We start from the raw sequence: 13,423 nt of genomic DNA, 5'->3' as shown, positions 1-13,423 counted from the left end.
TCTACTGTGTTTTCTGAGCGTTTCTCCTTCTTGCATCATTTATTTTTATTCTTATGCTTTTTAATGACGATCAAGTTGAGCAACGATTCTTGCAGCTGCGATCAAACGAAAAGTTCTTTCTTCATTCATTACATTACGACATGCAGAATACCGGCTCGGGATAGATAGAATCAAGTATTCATCAGGAAGTAATAGGTACATATTTCATTCTAATCAAACTATTATTCGAGGGGAGTCAAAGACGAGGAATATTAGTAGTACAACGCGAGGTCGAAAAGTTTTTTGAGTGTAGAATCGATCATTGCAATCCCTCCCATATGGACTGGAAGACACTGCACCCAAGACCAACACTGGTTTTTTCTCCATTCCCATAGACGATTTCTGTACTTCATGGTATGCACACTCCTCTCCGTAGAGGGGAGGTGATACTCGCAAGAATGCTTTTAGAGAGAACGTTGATTTTTTGCGTTGTTCATATGGGAGAAAAAAGAAGAAGAGGAAAGGAAAGGGAAAATTTTTGAGAGGTTTTAATTGTCCGCGGGAATTGCTGTGTCACGTGATCGGATAAGCAGACTAGGCCGTATTGGGGATGGGGCGGGGAAGGGACGAGATCGGAGCCCGACCAAGGCTTTGCTAACTAAGGGAAAGTGGGATGATGTAGGAAAAAAAAGTTTGAAGTTGAAGACTTTCAATTCTTTGATCAATTGATTCTTCAAGATACCGCAGAGATATAGGGAATCATGGCTCAAAAATCAGGTATGTATAATTTATAATTTTTGTTCTAATTGAATATCTTCGCAGAGTTATGTGCTTGAATGTTTTTTGCTTGCATGTATTTCGTTGCTCAGTGTCGTCATTCATAGAAAAGTCGACTAACATAACGCAGCTATTTTGTCTGTCTATGACAAGACCGGTCTCCTCGACCTGGCCAAAGGTCTTGCTCAGCAGAATGTCCGTATTCTTGCGTCCGGTGGCACGGCCAAGATGATTCGGGAAGCTGGCTTCCCTGTCGAGTGAGTCCCTATGAAGCTATCTGGGAATGAATACGCTGACAATTCTAGGGACGTTTCCGCCATCACCAACGCCCCCGAAATGCTCGGCGGTCGTGTCAAGACCCTCCACCCTGCCGTCCACGGTGGCATTCTCGCCCGTAACATCGAATCCGACGAGAAGGATCTCGCCGAACAAAAAATCAACAAAGTCGACTATGTCGTCTGCAACCTGTACCCATTCAAGGATACCGTCGCAAAGCCCAATGTGACCATCGCCGAGGCCGTTGAGGAAGTCGATATTGGCGGCGTGACTCTTCTCCGTGCTGCTGCTAAGAACCACGCTCGCGTTACGATTCTGTCCGACCCGAAAGATTACCCTGAATTCCTCAAGGAGCTCGAGGCTGGTGAGATTTCAGAGCAGACTCGTAAGCTTTATGCTCTCAAGGCTTTTGAGCATACTGCAGACTACGATGCTGCTATTTCGGCATACTTCCGTAAGCAGTATGCTGGTGACGGTGTGCAGTACCTCTCTCTTCGTTATGGTACCAACCCACACCAGAAGCCTGCTGCGGCTTATGTCACTGGAGGCAAGCTGCCATTCAAGGTGCTTGGTGGTTCTCCCGGATACGTTAACCTTCTCGACTCGCTCAACGCCTGGCCACTTGTCAAAGAATTGAAGCAGGCTCTCGGTCTCCCTGCTGCCGCCAGCTTCAAGCATGTTTCTCCCGCTGGCGCTGCTATTGGTGTCCCTCTTAATGAGAAGGAGCGCAAAGTCTACTTTGTCGACGATATTGCTGGAATTGAATCCTCTCCTCTGGCTCAGGCCTACGCTCGTGCCCGTGGTGCTGACCGCATGTCCAGCTTCGGAGACATCATCGCGCTCAGCGACAAGGTCGATGTCCCCACTGCAAAGATCATCTCTCGTGAGGTCTCCGACGGTGTTATTGCCCCCGATTACGAGCCCGAGGCTCTCGAAATCTTGAAGAAGAAGAAGGGCGGAAAGTACCTCGTCCTCCAGATCGACGAGACCTACACCCCTCCCGCAACCGAGACTCGTACCTTGTACGGTGTCCAGCTTGAGCAAGGACGCAACGACTTCACTGTCACCTCCAAGACATTCAGCAGCATCATCACACCCAAGGACACCAAAACCCTTCCCGAGTCCGCTCTCCGCGACTTGACCGTCGCCACCATCGCACTTAAATACACCCAATCCAACTCCGTCTGCTACGCTCTTAATGGTCAGATCATCGGTCTCGGTGCCGGCCAACAAAGTCGTATCCACTGCACCCGTCTCGCTGGCGATAAGGCTGATAACTGGTGGATGCGATTCCACGAGCGCACGCTCAACATCAAATGGAAAGCAGGTGTCAAGCGTGCCGATAAGAGCAATGCCATCGACATGCTCACCTCCGGCCAGGTCCCACCTCGCAACGAGGTTGAGAAAGCCGAATATGAGCGAGTGTTTGAGGAAGTCCCCGCTCCTTTTACCGCTGAGGAAAGAGAGGCATGGTTGAAGCAATTGACCAACGTCGCTGTGTCCTCGGATGCTTTCTTCCCATTTATTGATAATGTGTTCCGTGCTGCTCGCTCTGGTGCCAAGTATATTGCTGCTCCTAGTGGAAGTCAGAATGATGGACCTGTTTTTGAAACTGCGGAGAAATTGGGAATTACTTTTGTTGAGCAGAGTACCCGTTTGTTCCATCATTAGTTTTCGGTAGTCGATGAGCTTGGTTTAGGGAAAAGAAACAAAATGATGTCATGCATGTCATGTTAGATCCCGGTTATCTGTGTTAATGAAAAGTTTATTTACCCAATTGCCTGCAATTAGGTTTATATATTCATTAGACATTACGTATCCTTACAACTAATATACAGCCATATATATATATATATATACCTAGGTACATCTATCATCCATCCTCCAATGCACAAGCATAAACATCCTCAAAACACTCCGGATACGCTTCAAAAAATTCACTTCCCATTGTATACCGGTGAATATCATCAGTAACATCCCTAAACACCGTCGTTAATCTATATTTTCCGGTGTCAGGGTCAATGTCTATGGTATGTGCGGGTGACAGGTCGCATTCAAATTGGACGTTGCGCGTGAAATAGAACCAGAAGCGGTTTGTTAACGGGGGGTTGTTGGATGTTATTAGTTTTTGGCGGAATCGGGGCCTACATATATCGATTAGTGGGGGGTTATTGGGGAATTGACTTGAATGAGTAGGGCTTCAGGATGCCATGTATAGAAGAAGATCATACCAAGCAAAGTAGTCATTCACTATGCTCTCGGAGCTGTAGGCATGATATTTTCTGCAGCATGAAACTTAGTATTGGGACTGAGATAATCCATAGATAGCTTGGAAGAGGAAGATGTACCTTGGTCTGAACCACGGTGGAAGAGGAGGTGGCCTATCAGAAAGTCTCCGGCCCTGGTGCAGTCAGCACTACCCAATAACTTACATAGAAAGCTCCAGCGAATATACACACCAAAAGCATCATATGTATCCCTCTAAGAAGAGCCAACCTAGCAGGCACGCTAGCATGCATCATCAACAGCGCATCCACACGCCTCAGTATATTCCATATGGGACAGACAAAATCCTGCTTCCTCAGAACATCCCATCCCAAAACAACGCCACGAATCACGGCATCTTGATTGAACTGCTCATTTGTGCAGACCTGGCCAGGGTTAATCTGAAATATACTGCCGAGTAAATCATTCAAAAAATCGCGCAGACTGGTGCTGCAATCATCTGCACCACCTGTGCTATTGGCGCTTATGCAGTCGTCGAATGTATATTCCCCGCTAGTGGGAGGAGGTAAATACGCTAAACAGCGGCGCTCAATCTGGAATAATCGGGATTCCACTGTCTTTAATGTATTCTTTAGATTATTGCGTCGTCGGGATTGAGATGCCCGGTTCATTAAGCGTTTGCGTTCTCGCTGAGCGGCGCTTAGCACTCGACCAGAGGACCAGGGCTTTAGAGGTGTTGTGGACCCATTGTTCTGGTCGTCTGTGCTGGACCGCGGGGGCATTGTGACATGGCCTGCTGTTGCTGTGCTTGGTCTGCCTGCTTGATACCTCTGAGGGGGTTGCAGGGCATGCCTCTTACTATAGAGTACGAGTACGGAGTACATGTTCAGGAAGGAGGCCCATCCCCTGAGCGGCGCTAGGCCGAAGATAGTCCACATGGAGCGGCACCAGCCAATTGTAAGTGAGAGAGTCGCACAAATATGGGGCATCTCGTAGAGATAGAATTGGCCAATCGGAGAAGCAGCCAAAATCGCACCTCAACCCTAACAAAGTATCGCTGCTTGTACTACATACATAGTACAGAGTACTACTTGCCGCATTGTGAATAGCTACTTCTCTACAAACTCATCTCAAAGGATACATAGGCACGCTCCAGGCTGCAAGATTAATATCTCCAAATACCTAAACCCGGCCGAACTCTTGAAGGTAGACAAAAGAGACATACGCAATCATGTCTGCTTCAGAGCCTGTTACGAGGCTACGCCCGGCCAGTGAGTAGTACTATTCCCCTCCCCATCAATGTTACCTTTTGAAGACCTAGCTGATATATATTAGGCAAGATTGAAAAGCGTTTCACTGTGCGTCATGCACTTGGCTGGTATCGAGCCCTGATCATAGCAGGCCTGTATACCGTGGACAAAGCCTCTGCTTTCGACACTCACAGCATTGCCTCCTACATCCCTGCCATGAAACGGTGTATCAAGAACCACCCATTTCTTAGCGCGACTATAGATGGATTATACGGGGAGTTTCCCGTATTCACTCGACTAGCCAAACTTGATCTTGGAAATCATATTCAAATCATCGATACGGAATCGGATCTTTACAAATCCGAGGAAGACGAACTTGAGTTATTCAAAAAGGTTATTCTCGAGACTCATGATCAGCTATGGCCAGACGCTGAGCGCATTCCGCCATGGAAAATCGTGGTGCTGCCATTCCCAGATCAAGCGGACAGCACACAGAAACGAGTATACATTATCTACGCCTTCTCACATACTCATGGTGATGCAAAATCTGCACTAGCTTTTCACAGGTCATTCCTGCAGGGGCTTCAGACTCAGGCTGCAGATAACAACGAAGATCAAAGTCTAATCTATAAACCTCCGTCGTCGCCACTCCCGTTACCGCTGGAAGAGGCATGCAATCTAAAAATATCCTGGTCATTCCTGCTCGCTCCTGTTCTTGCACAGTATATGCCAAATATCGTATGTCGTCTGTTGGGAATACAGGCTGGTGGAAGTCAATTATCGGTTGATCGAGGATATACCGGCGAAATCACAAGCTACGACAAGGACAATTTTCGTACTGCCTCTCAGATCCTGGTTGTGAAACAGGACATGCTCGCAAAGGTGTTGACAGTCTGCAGATCGCAATGCTCAAAACTAACCGGGCTGCTAAATCGATTGATCGTCTATGCTTTGAGCGAACTTTTACCCCCCGAAACTGCAAACGGCTTCATCGGCCAAATCGTCGTCGATCTTCGATCGCAGATCCCAGCATACGCCGATGGTATGACGATGGGAAACTTCGTATCTGCAGCATACGATACATCTTCCAGGACTACACCCAACCCCAACTCAAAATACGACGAGACCTTCTGGGACGCTGTCCGCGGAACAACGACTCGACTAGCTGCTACAGCGAATACACTCGACGACCAACCCATAGGACTATTAAAGTATCTCAGCAATTTCCGGGCATGGTTCCTCAGTCACCTAGGCAAGAAGCGTGACTCGTCCTACGAGATCAGTAACATTGGCGTTTTTGATCCGACGCTATCTAACATAAACGATATGGCAACTACGACATCTCAACCTTGGACCATTGAGAGGACGGTTTTCTCTCAACCTGCTAATGTCCTTGCCTCACCGTTGAACTTTCAAGTTGTCTCTATGAAGGGCGGGGATATGGTTATTACGTTGAATTGGCAGGTTGGCGTTACGGGCGTCTCGGATGAGGATGCTTTTGCGAAGGCGGTTTTGGGGCATATTAATAATGGATTGGAGGAGATTGCCTTGGAGGCTCAGTGAAGTTCTCTTTGTCTCTTAGAGGGGGTCGTGTGGCTTGTTAATAAGAGTTGAGACAACCAATTAAGGACCGCCATTGGAAGAGAGAGATTTGCTAAAACCGTAAAAGAATCTAGTAGAATATCGAAACCTAAGTTTATGCGTATCAAAATACAAGGCAGAAAGAGAAAATAACAGAGCAGAATGGAATTGATCAAGTTGGGGGAAACGAAAAAGAAAGAGACAAACCCCAATCCCCTGCTCCTGCCACACAGGGCTCTTTCCTTTTTTTTGCTGAGATAGGGACATCATGTGACAGGACTCTTTGAATGTGCTTTCGGTCGTAAAAGAGAAAAAAAAATAACTTGAGCGGCATTATTCCATAGCTAGCTAGATTACAATGTCATTGAATGATGGGTTGATTACATATGAAGAATTAGAAAATGTTCAATAATCGCCAGTTGCGAGTGGTTATCGTTTCCTAAAATGCTCGGTATCCAGTAACTTGGGGTGTAATGCCGTTTGCCTGTGGGAAAGGCGCAGGTCCAGAAGCTGGACCCTGGGTGAGCATGAGGCGGGATCCCAAAATGGGACCGGTGTCTTCGTCTTTCTGGTGAGTGGTTTCCTTCGCTTTGCGTTCCTCGTTGTCCTTCTTGAGTTGCTCGATGGTGATCGTTTGTTGAGCCATCATGTTGATAAGGTATGGCATAGTGAAGTCATTCAAGCCGTGGCGCCATGAAATTTCCAAGATGACATCTGGGCGAATGATATCATAGCAGGCGTACAGCATGCCGACGTAGCATTCACGGCTACCAATGTCGACGAACTATATTGTGTGTTAATAGAAACGATCATAGGCAAGTTGTTAAGAACAATATCAAAACTTACGTAGCGAAGTAATTCCTCCACAACCTCTGACTTTCCTGACATTGCCGCGGTCTCAATAGCATCCTTGAAGAGTTTGTCTTGCTTGGAAAGAGCAATAGACTTCTCCCATCGCTTATTCTTGCGGTAAATGTTGGCGGCGATCTGGCGGAAGAAGACCAGGTCATGCTTCTCCAGACGCTGAGCCAACTCTACAGGATCGTAGTTGTCGTAGTTGTCCACCGAGTCACGAAGTGTCTTGTAGTCCTCCTCCTCAATGAGCAAGTCATTGATAGCATCGTTGACAGCACGCTTGTTCTGGCCCTGAACACTGAGCAAGAAAGGCTTGATAAGGGGAATGTTGTCCGATGACTGGAAAATGCGGACAACACGGCTGACATCAATACGAGCAGTCAAGACTTGTAGGAGATCGGTAAGCAACAAGGGTTGCTCCTGTAGATAGAAATTGAGAGCACGGTAGTAGATCTCGAGGTTGGCAACCTTGACAATGATATCCTTGAAGGAATGGTGTTCCCAGGCTTCGGCGGCACGCTCCATCATAGCAAGAGCAGCGTTGTCCCATTCATCGTAGTGGCAGTACAGGAACACAAGTTCAGGCCATAAGTTGGCCTCCTCAGTAGCGCGGATCATCTTAGGGATGTTGATACGAGACCAGAACAACTTGAGATGCTCCATGACACGGTCAGGGTGGTACTTGGACAGAGCAATACCCAACTCGGTAAACATGCCCATGTGAGCGCGCTCCAAACCCAAGCCGGCTTCGAGAAGAGAAATAAGCTCGTCAAAATATCCGTTGCGCTGATATTGTTTAACGAGATCATTGAGCTCTTCAGCATGGACGATTAGGTTGAGACCGCAAATTTGGGCGAGGCGGAATTCCTTCTTGTTGATACATGCCTCACTGACTTGCTTCCAAACCTTGACGCTGTTGGCCTTGCGAGCGCATTCAACTGCAGCTTGGTAGTCTTCAAGGTGCACAAGGGTAGTTGCGAGCTTAGCCCAGTTAGAGATGCTTGTGTAGAAAATCTTGGCTGCTTCATGGAAGCCTTCCTCATATGCCTTGTCACCAGATGCTTCAACATCCGCAACATTGGTAGCACGCAAGAAATCTTCAAGCTCAGCAAGTTGGTCAAGGCGAGCAAAGCAGAATGCGAGGGCAGTATCGATGGCAGGCTCCCGTAATGTCTTACGGGCCATTCTCAAATATTTAACCAGGTCTTCGTCCTTACCAGCATGAGTTGCGGTCTCGATAACCTCGTTATAATTTGAAGCATCGTTTGCTTTGATGTAGGACTCGATGGAATCAGTAACCCGCAAACCGTCCAATTGTGCCTTTGCAACCTTGCTCCAGACTTCAGGAAGTTCAACACGTTCGGCATACTCCTGGGCGCGATCAATGCTGACAATGTTCTCAACCAAGACATCAGTAGCGGCAGTGTGGTTGTTGACTTTCTTGTAGATCTCGAAAGCTTCCTCGTATAAACCGACAGAAATGCACATCTGAGCAATCTCATCAGCGTTGAACTCGTTCAGCCTGTGAATATAATCGATCAAGCGGCTCTTGTCGGCCTTGGCAGCAGTGAGCATAAGCAAGTTCTGTAGACTGCTGTTATCGCTGAAAGGAGACGGCTCCAGAATGATCTTTTCGAGCAACTCAATAAGTTCAGCAGGCAAATCAGCATCAAGGAACGACTTGACGGCGACAGACACTTTGTCAGGCTCTGTAGATTCAGGAACAGCGGTAGCTGTGACCTGGTCTACGACAGAGCGGCGATGAATATTGTTATCGTTGAGGACAAACGACCAGATTTCGGGATCTGCGCGGTCCAAGAGGTAGCGAGCCTGAGCACGGTACATGGCATTCTCGTTGGTGATGTTGATAAGTTCTAAATCATTTTGTCCTTTGCTGTATGCGATATATGCCAAATTGGGATCTCTCTTCTCGCAGTATTTACCGACAATCAATGTGTCATACATATCGTTCTCCTTGAGGAACTTCTCGGGGTTGTTGTTGCTATCAATGTAGATCTTAGCAAGCGCATTGTACACGGCCTGCTGTTGGTTTCCGGTCGCCAGGGTGCTTTCCAAGAATGGCAGCAAAAGCTTCAGACGATTCCGGGACTCCACCTCTTGGACAAGCTCATCGATAGGAATTTGTGAAGGGTCAACCGTGGAAAGCAAGTTTTTGATGATGGATTCATCGCAGTCAACATCTAAAAGACCACCAATCACAGCAGGGGAGCGAGAAGGGTTGACTCGCTGAACGTAGACTTCGATCGACTTGTACTGCTGGTTGCGATAGAGGTACAAGACAAGATCATGAATAAAGTTGAATCGATCGCAGACGATGATCAATGGGAGCTGTTCTGTAAGGTTTGCCTCCTTCAAGAAGTTCTTCACCTTCTCAGGGTTATAGTAGTTGCTCTCACGGCAAATGCGCTCAACTTCGGTCAGCTGACCCATTGCAGTTGCAGCTTCGATGTACTTGAAATGCACTTCTGGATCTTCACTGAGATTGACAATGCTTCCTAAGTAGTAGTAAAGACCTTCAGCTGTACGGTACTTTTCGAATAGATCAATGAGGCGATTATTGCCCAAAAGATCGGAAAACTTGGTTGCAATTTGTACAACAGCCTGCAGGTTTTGACGGATGTTGGAGTTAAGCATTTCATCGAGACCCTCAAGAGCCTGCTCTTGGGAAAGGCGGCCAAAGTACTTGATCAGCCACTCGGGGTTCAACTTATCGGTCTTGACCAAGTTGCGCTTGATCACGGCAGGATCTTCCGTGTTCTCAAGTGCTCGCTGAATAAGACCAGCGTTCTCACAGAGTTGTGCAATTCTCGCCTTGTCATAGTGGGTAAACATCTCGTTTCCAAGAATGGCATCTGCGACCTGAGGAGCGTTGATGAGGTTCATTTCAAGCAACCGAGTTTGAAGATGTCCCTGCTCGGGCTTGTTGTCTTTCAATGCATCCAGCAAGAATGAAGTCGCCTGCTGGATCATGTTCTGAGACAGGAAGACATCCACGACACGGTCAAGATCAACGAGGGCACCGGTCTCCTCATTGGCAAGTTGCGCGGCAAATTCGGCGCCCTTCTCGGGGTTCAAACGCACAATATGTTGGAGCAGCTGAGTAAAGTCGGGTTGGTATCCGGTTTGCTTGGCATATGGCAAAATCTTATCGAACTGGCCGGTTTCAGCGAATCCGGCAACGACTTTGTGAGGAACATTTGCTTGCAAGTAGATCTGCAGAGCTAAGCTCATGTCATGGGGTCGCACAAGGTCGCCAAGTTCCTCTGATGCCTCGAGCTTGTTCTCGCGCATCCACTTCTCCAACAAATGTTTCCGGTTCTGCTGCAAAACGGGTCTGACGAGTTCCAAACTTTCATATCGATTGAGACTACCTTTGTCGAGGAGCATACCGAAGTACTGCAGAATGACGGACATTTGTTGACCACCCTGAGGCGCATTCTTGAAGCGGTTGATGGTCTCGGGGGTACGTAGGAAACCACGAGGCGAGTTAGCTGCGATCTTGGCAGCTTCGGAATAGTTGCCTTGAGCTAGCAAGTTATCGAACTGCTGTTGGTAGAGGTGATCGGCACCGGGTAGACCAGCCTTGGAAGCTAGCTTAACAGCAAGACCTGACATGGCCGGGTTTTCCATGAGATATGGAATGATTGTGCTCTCATCCAGGCTGACAGACAATACTTGACCTTTGCGGTTGACACCGACAAGACCTGTCGATTCGGAGTCGGGGGCTGTGGTGAAAATTGTCTCGCTGGAGATTCGGTTCATGAAGATACACGTTCCGGTCTCCAAGTCATATAGGTGAATGAATCCATATTTGGTGACAAGGTAGACAATGTCATATTTCTTAGAAACTTGCATGGCAACCGGAAAGTCGTTCGTCGCTTCGGGAGGGAAGAACACATCGACGGCCTTCTTCTGGAAGCGTGGGTTTGGTTCCTGGTGGTCGATTTCTGCGATCTGCAGCTTGGCACCCGTTTGTGTGCGAACGGCGAAGGTGAAGAGCTTGTGTTCGAGAGGAGAGCCCTCGACTCTGATTGAGGCGAAAGCTGCAGCATGACCTTCAATTGACTGGGAGATGCCCCTTTCGCGGGAGTACAATTGCATGGAACCAACAACTCGCCCTTGTTGCTGGCTGATACCAACAACTACACTCCATTTGTCCTCATCGTTCACTCGGTAGTTGATAATTTGGCATCCCTATTACCAGCGTGTAAGTACAGACTAAGAAAGGGACGAGATAGACTGCCACTTACACTGAGGTTGGGAAGTCGGTCAAACTGCTTCACCGGGTTTGGCTGGTTAGGGTCGAAGACGTCCCAGTGCCAGACGGAGGTGTCCGTGACCAAACCCAAGCTCGTTTCGCTAAACCATTTCCAGTATACGACATCCTCGCTCATCAAAGCAGACTTGAGCTTCTGCTTTGCCTCAAGGTCGAAGATCTGGATTGTTCTCGATTGTGCTTTCAAGGCAATAACATTTCGAGACCAGTGCATGATGGCACTGTCTGCATTAATCGGACGCTTAATGACCTCATTGTTGTTCTTGAGGTTGATGATAATGACTTGAGGTTTGTCGGTCTCGTTGACCTTCTGTCGCACGCAAATATAGTGATCGGATTCTAGAGTCTGAATAGGCGGACGAATATCATCAGCATACGTCATTTTTGGCTCCGAGTGCCCTTGGTACTTACACATGAATTGAAACCAATTGATGATGGCTTTTTGGGACAGTAGCAGGTTAGTATAAAGTTACCAAGTCGATGATACCGAGACGAAGACGTTATGCGACATGGTGACCATTGCTCGCACAGTAGTAACACGGAAAGGACGGAAGTAGGTTGAATGTGTAGGATGGTTTCATACCTCAATATCTACGTTCGTCAACTATTCAAAGCGAAGTCAAAGTCAGTCTCATGAGGAATCAACATAATAAAATCTATCATGGAATGGCGTACCTGTAGCAGCTCCGTGAACTTGATGGGAAGAGGAGCCATGTTTATGTTATTAGGCCGCAACACGACCTCATCCACCAAACGCCGTAAGATCAATCAAGGGGAACCCGAAGGAAATTATCAAACAGAATCAAGAATCAAATTCCCCTCCTGCTCTTGATTGTGCAAGGTAGAGTAAAGAAAATTAATGAGAGGATTGAAGGGGAGGTAAGGTGAGGGTGATTTGTTGTTGCGGAAGGAGCTTCAGGGGACCTGCCAGTTGCTTAGGTGGTCGCTTACTCAAGGTCACGTGCAACCAGCCCAGCTGAGTCTGGCTTGGCTGGGCGCAAACAACAAGGGCGATCTGGGGACTGGAACACGTGTAGGTATATATAGCATCAATTCTTGCATGTCGTCATCTTTGACATAGAAAATCGCAGGCACAAAGAACTGTCGCCTTTATTCTAAGTTGTTTATAAAGATTTTCCATCGATGTTCTTCAAATAGTAATGGTATTCATTGTTGAATCCGTGAATAAATAGGTCTAAAACTATCTGAGCTTTCTACGCTTCGCTGAAGTGGTAAACAGACCTACAATAGTGATGGATTCCTTTACGACTTGAAGCTTCCTACACAGCTGCCTAGGCACAGCTGGCGCTATCGTGTGGTTATAAGAGACAAGTGTGTCTTTCGCGCATCTTGATCTTGACAATATGAAAAGGGTCGCTTCTATCGATTTCGCCAGTGGACATCGGGGGCAGAGTCAGAGCCAGTATTTTTGAAATATCGGTCATAGATGCAATGATCAAATCTGGTGGTCAAGAAATCAAGATTTGTTATGCAAACCTTGTCGAGTTTTCACATATGATAAACCCATAGATGCCGGCCGAACCGCTCCTGCCAAGCGTTGGCATCTGTCTTGTGTTGTGTGACTAATCGATCGACGTGGGTTTCGTACAGTTGGAGGCTCTCTCAAAGGCGACGACGTTCAAAAACGACAGTCTCTCCAGTTAGATTCTATCAAAGAGTCTTGCTTTGAAGATTCATCTTTGCGCATAATAGACGATCACTCGTCGTCGCCGTCCGAGTCTGTTTATCTGAATCTGAGCAGCGCTGCCATTGTGGTTGAACTCATGTTGCAAATGAAATATCATCCTAGTAAGCGAATTCTAGCCGTCAGCAGTTTTGTTGAGCGACCAGTGGATCAGATGCGGCTTTCGCATCCACTCAGTCAATTGTTTGAAGCTCATGAACTGTAATCGTGCCCGATCAGGGACCTGCCCTTGTATATACCCATTTTACCTACTCGACTCCTTTCCAGCCCAGTACAATAACCCTAGGACTCGGAGGGAACGAGAATTGCCATAGAATACCCATGCAGGCCGTATGGCTGTGTGCATGGCACAGATCAAGTACTAAATTCTGTTTAGCACATGCATTTGAGCGATGGTTTCCTTCTCGGGAGAATTGGTGCAATTCCTGCCGGCGGAAGCGTCTCGTTTGCTGCTCTTTCTCGTCTCCGATTAATTAC

The 13,423-nt window shown here is 47.4% G+C and overlaps 4 protein-coding genes across 4 annotated transcripts; 2 read left to right on the top strand and 2 right to left on the bottom strand.

Annotated features, from left to right (window-relative positions):
• Window positions 1-740: 740 nt before the first annotated feature.
• On the top strand, window positions 741-2,703 carry EYB26_007124 (uncharacterized protein; the record flags this gene model as incomplete). The annotated part of the gene is made up of 3 exons (XM_054266396.1): window positions 741-756; window positions 887-1,013; window positions 1,062-2,703. The coding sequence occupies 3 exons, from the start codon at window positions 741-743 to the stop codon at window positions 2,701-2,703; spliced, it is 1,785 nt and encodes a 594-aa protein (XP_054122371.1).
• Window positions 2,704-2,905: 202 nt separating this feature from the next.
• On the bottom strand, window positions 2,906-4,040 carry EYB26_007123 (uncharacterized protein; the record flags this gene model as incomplete). The annotated part of the gene is made up of 4 exons (XM_054266395.1): window positions 2,906-3,176; window positions 3,264-3,314; window positions 3,381-3,433; window positions 3,492-4,040. The coding sequence occupies 4 exons, from the start codon at window positions 4,038-4,040 to the stop codon at window positions 2,906-2,908; spliced, it is 924 nt and encodes a 307-aa protein (XP_054122370.1).
• Window positions 4,041-4,489: 449 nt separating this feature from the next.
• On the top strand, window positions 4,490-6,071 carry EYB26_007122 (uncharacterized protein; the record flags this gene model as incomplete). The annotated part of the gene is made up of 2 exons (XM_054266394.1): window positions 4,490-4,529; window positions 4,594-6,071. 2 exons carry the CDS (start codon window positions 4,490-4,492, stop codon window positions 6,069-6,071), a joined length of 1,518 nt encoding a protein of 505 aa, XP_054122369.1.
• Window positions 6,072-6,528: 457 nt separating this feature from the next.
• Window positions 6,529-11,955, bottom strand: EYB26_007121 (uncharacterized protein; the record flags this gene model as incomplete). The annotated part of the gene is made up of 6 exons (XM_054266393.1): window positions 6,529-6,873; window positions 6,936-11,159; window positions 11,216-11,587; window positions 11,653-11,679; window positions 11,825-11,845; window positions 11,917-11,955. 6 exons carry the CDS (start codon window positions 11,953-11,955, stop codon window positions 6,529-6,531), a joined length of 5,028 nt encoding a protein of 1,675 aa, XP_054122368.1.
• Window positions 11,956-13,423: the final 1,468 nt, after the last annotated feature.

Source organism: Talaromyces marneffei, chromosome 5 (genome assembly GCF_009556855.1).
Source record: "Talaromyces marneffei chromosome 5, complete sequence".
NCBI classification, from domain to species: domain Eukaryota; kingdom Fungi; phylum Ascomycota; class Eurotiomycetes; order Eurotiales; family Trichocomaceae; genus Talaromyces; species Talaromyces marneffei.
Note: the sequence above shows the minus strand (reverse complement) of the source record. Positions and strands in the feature narration are given on the sequence as shown.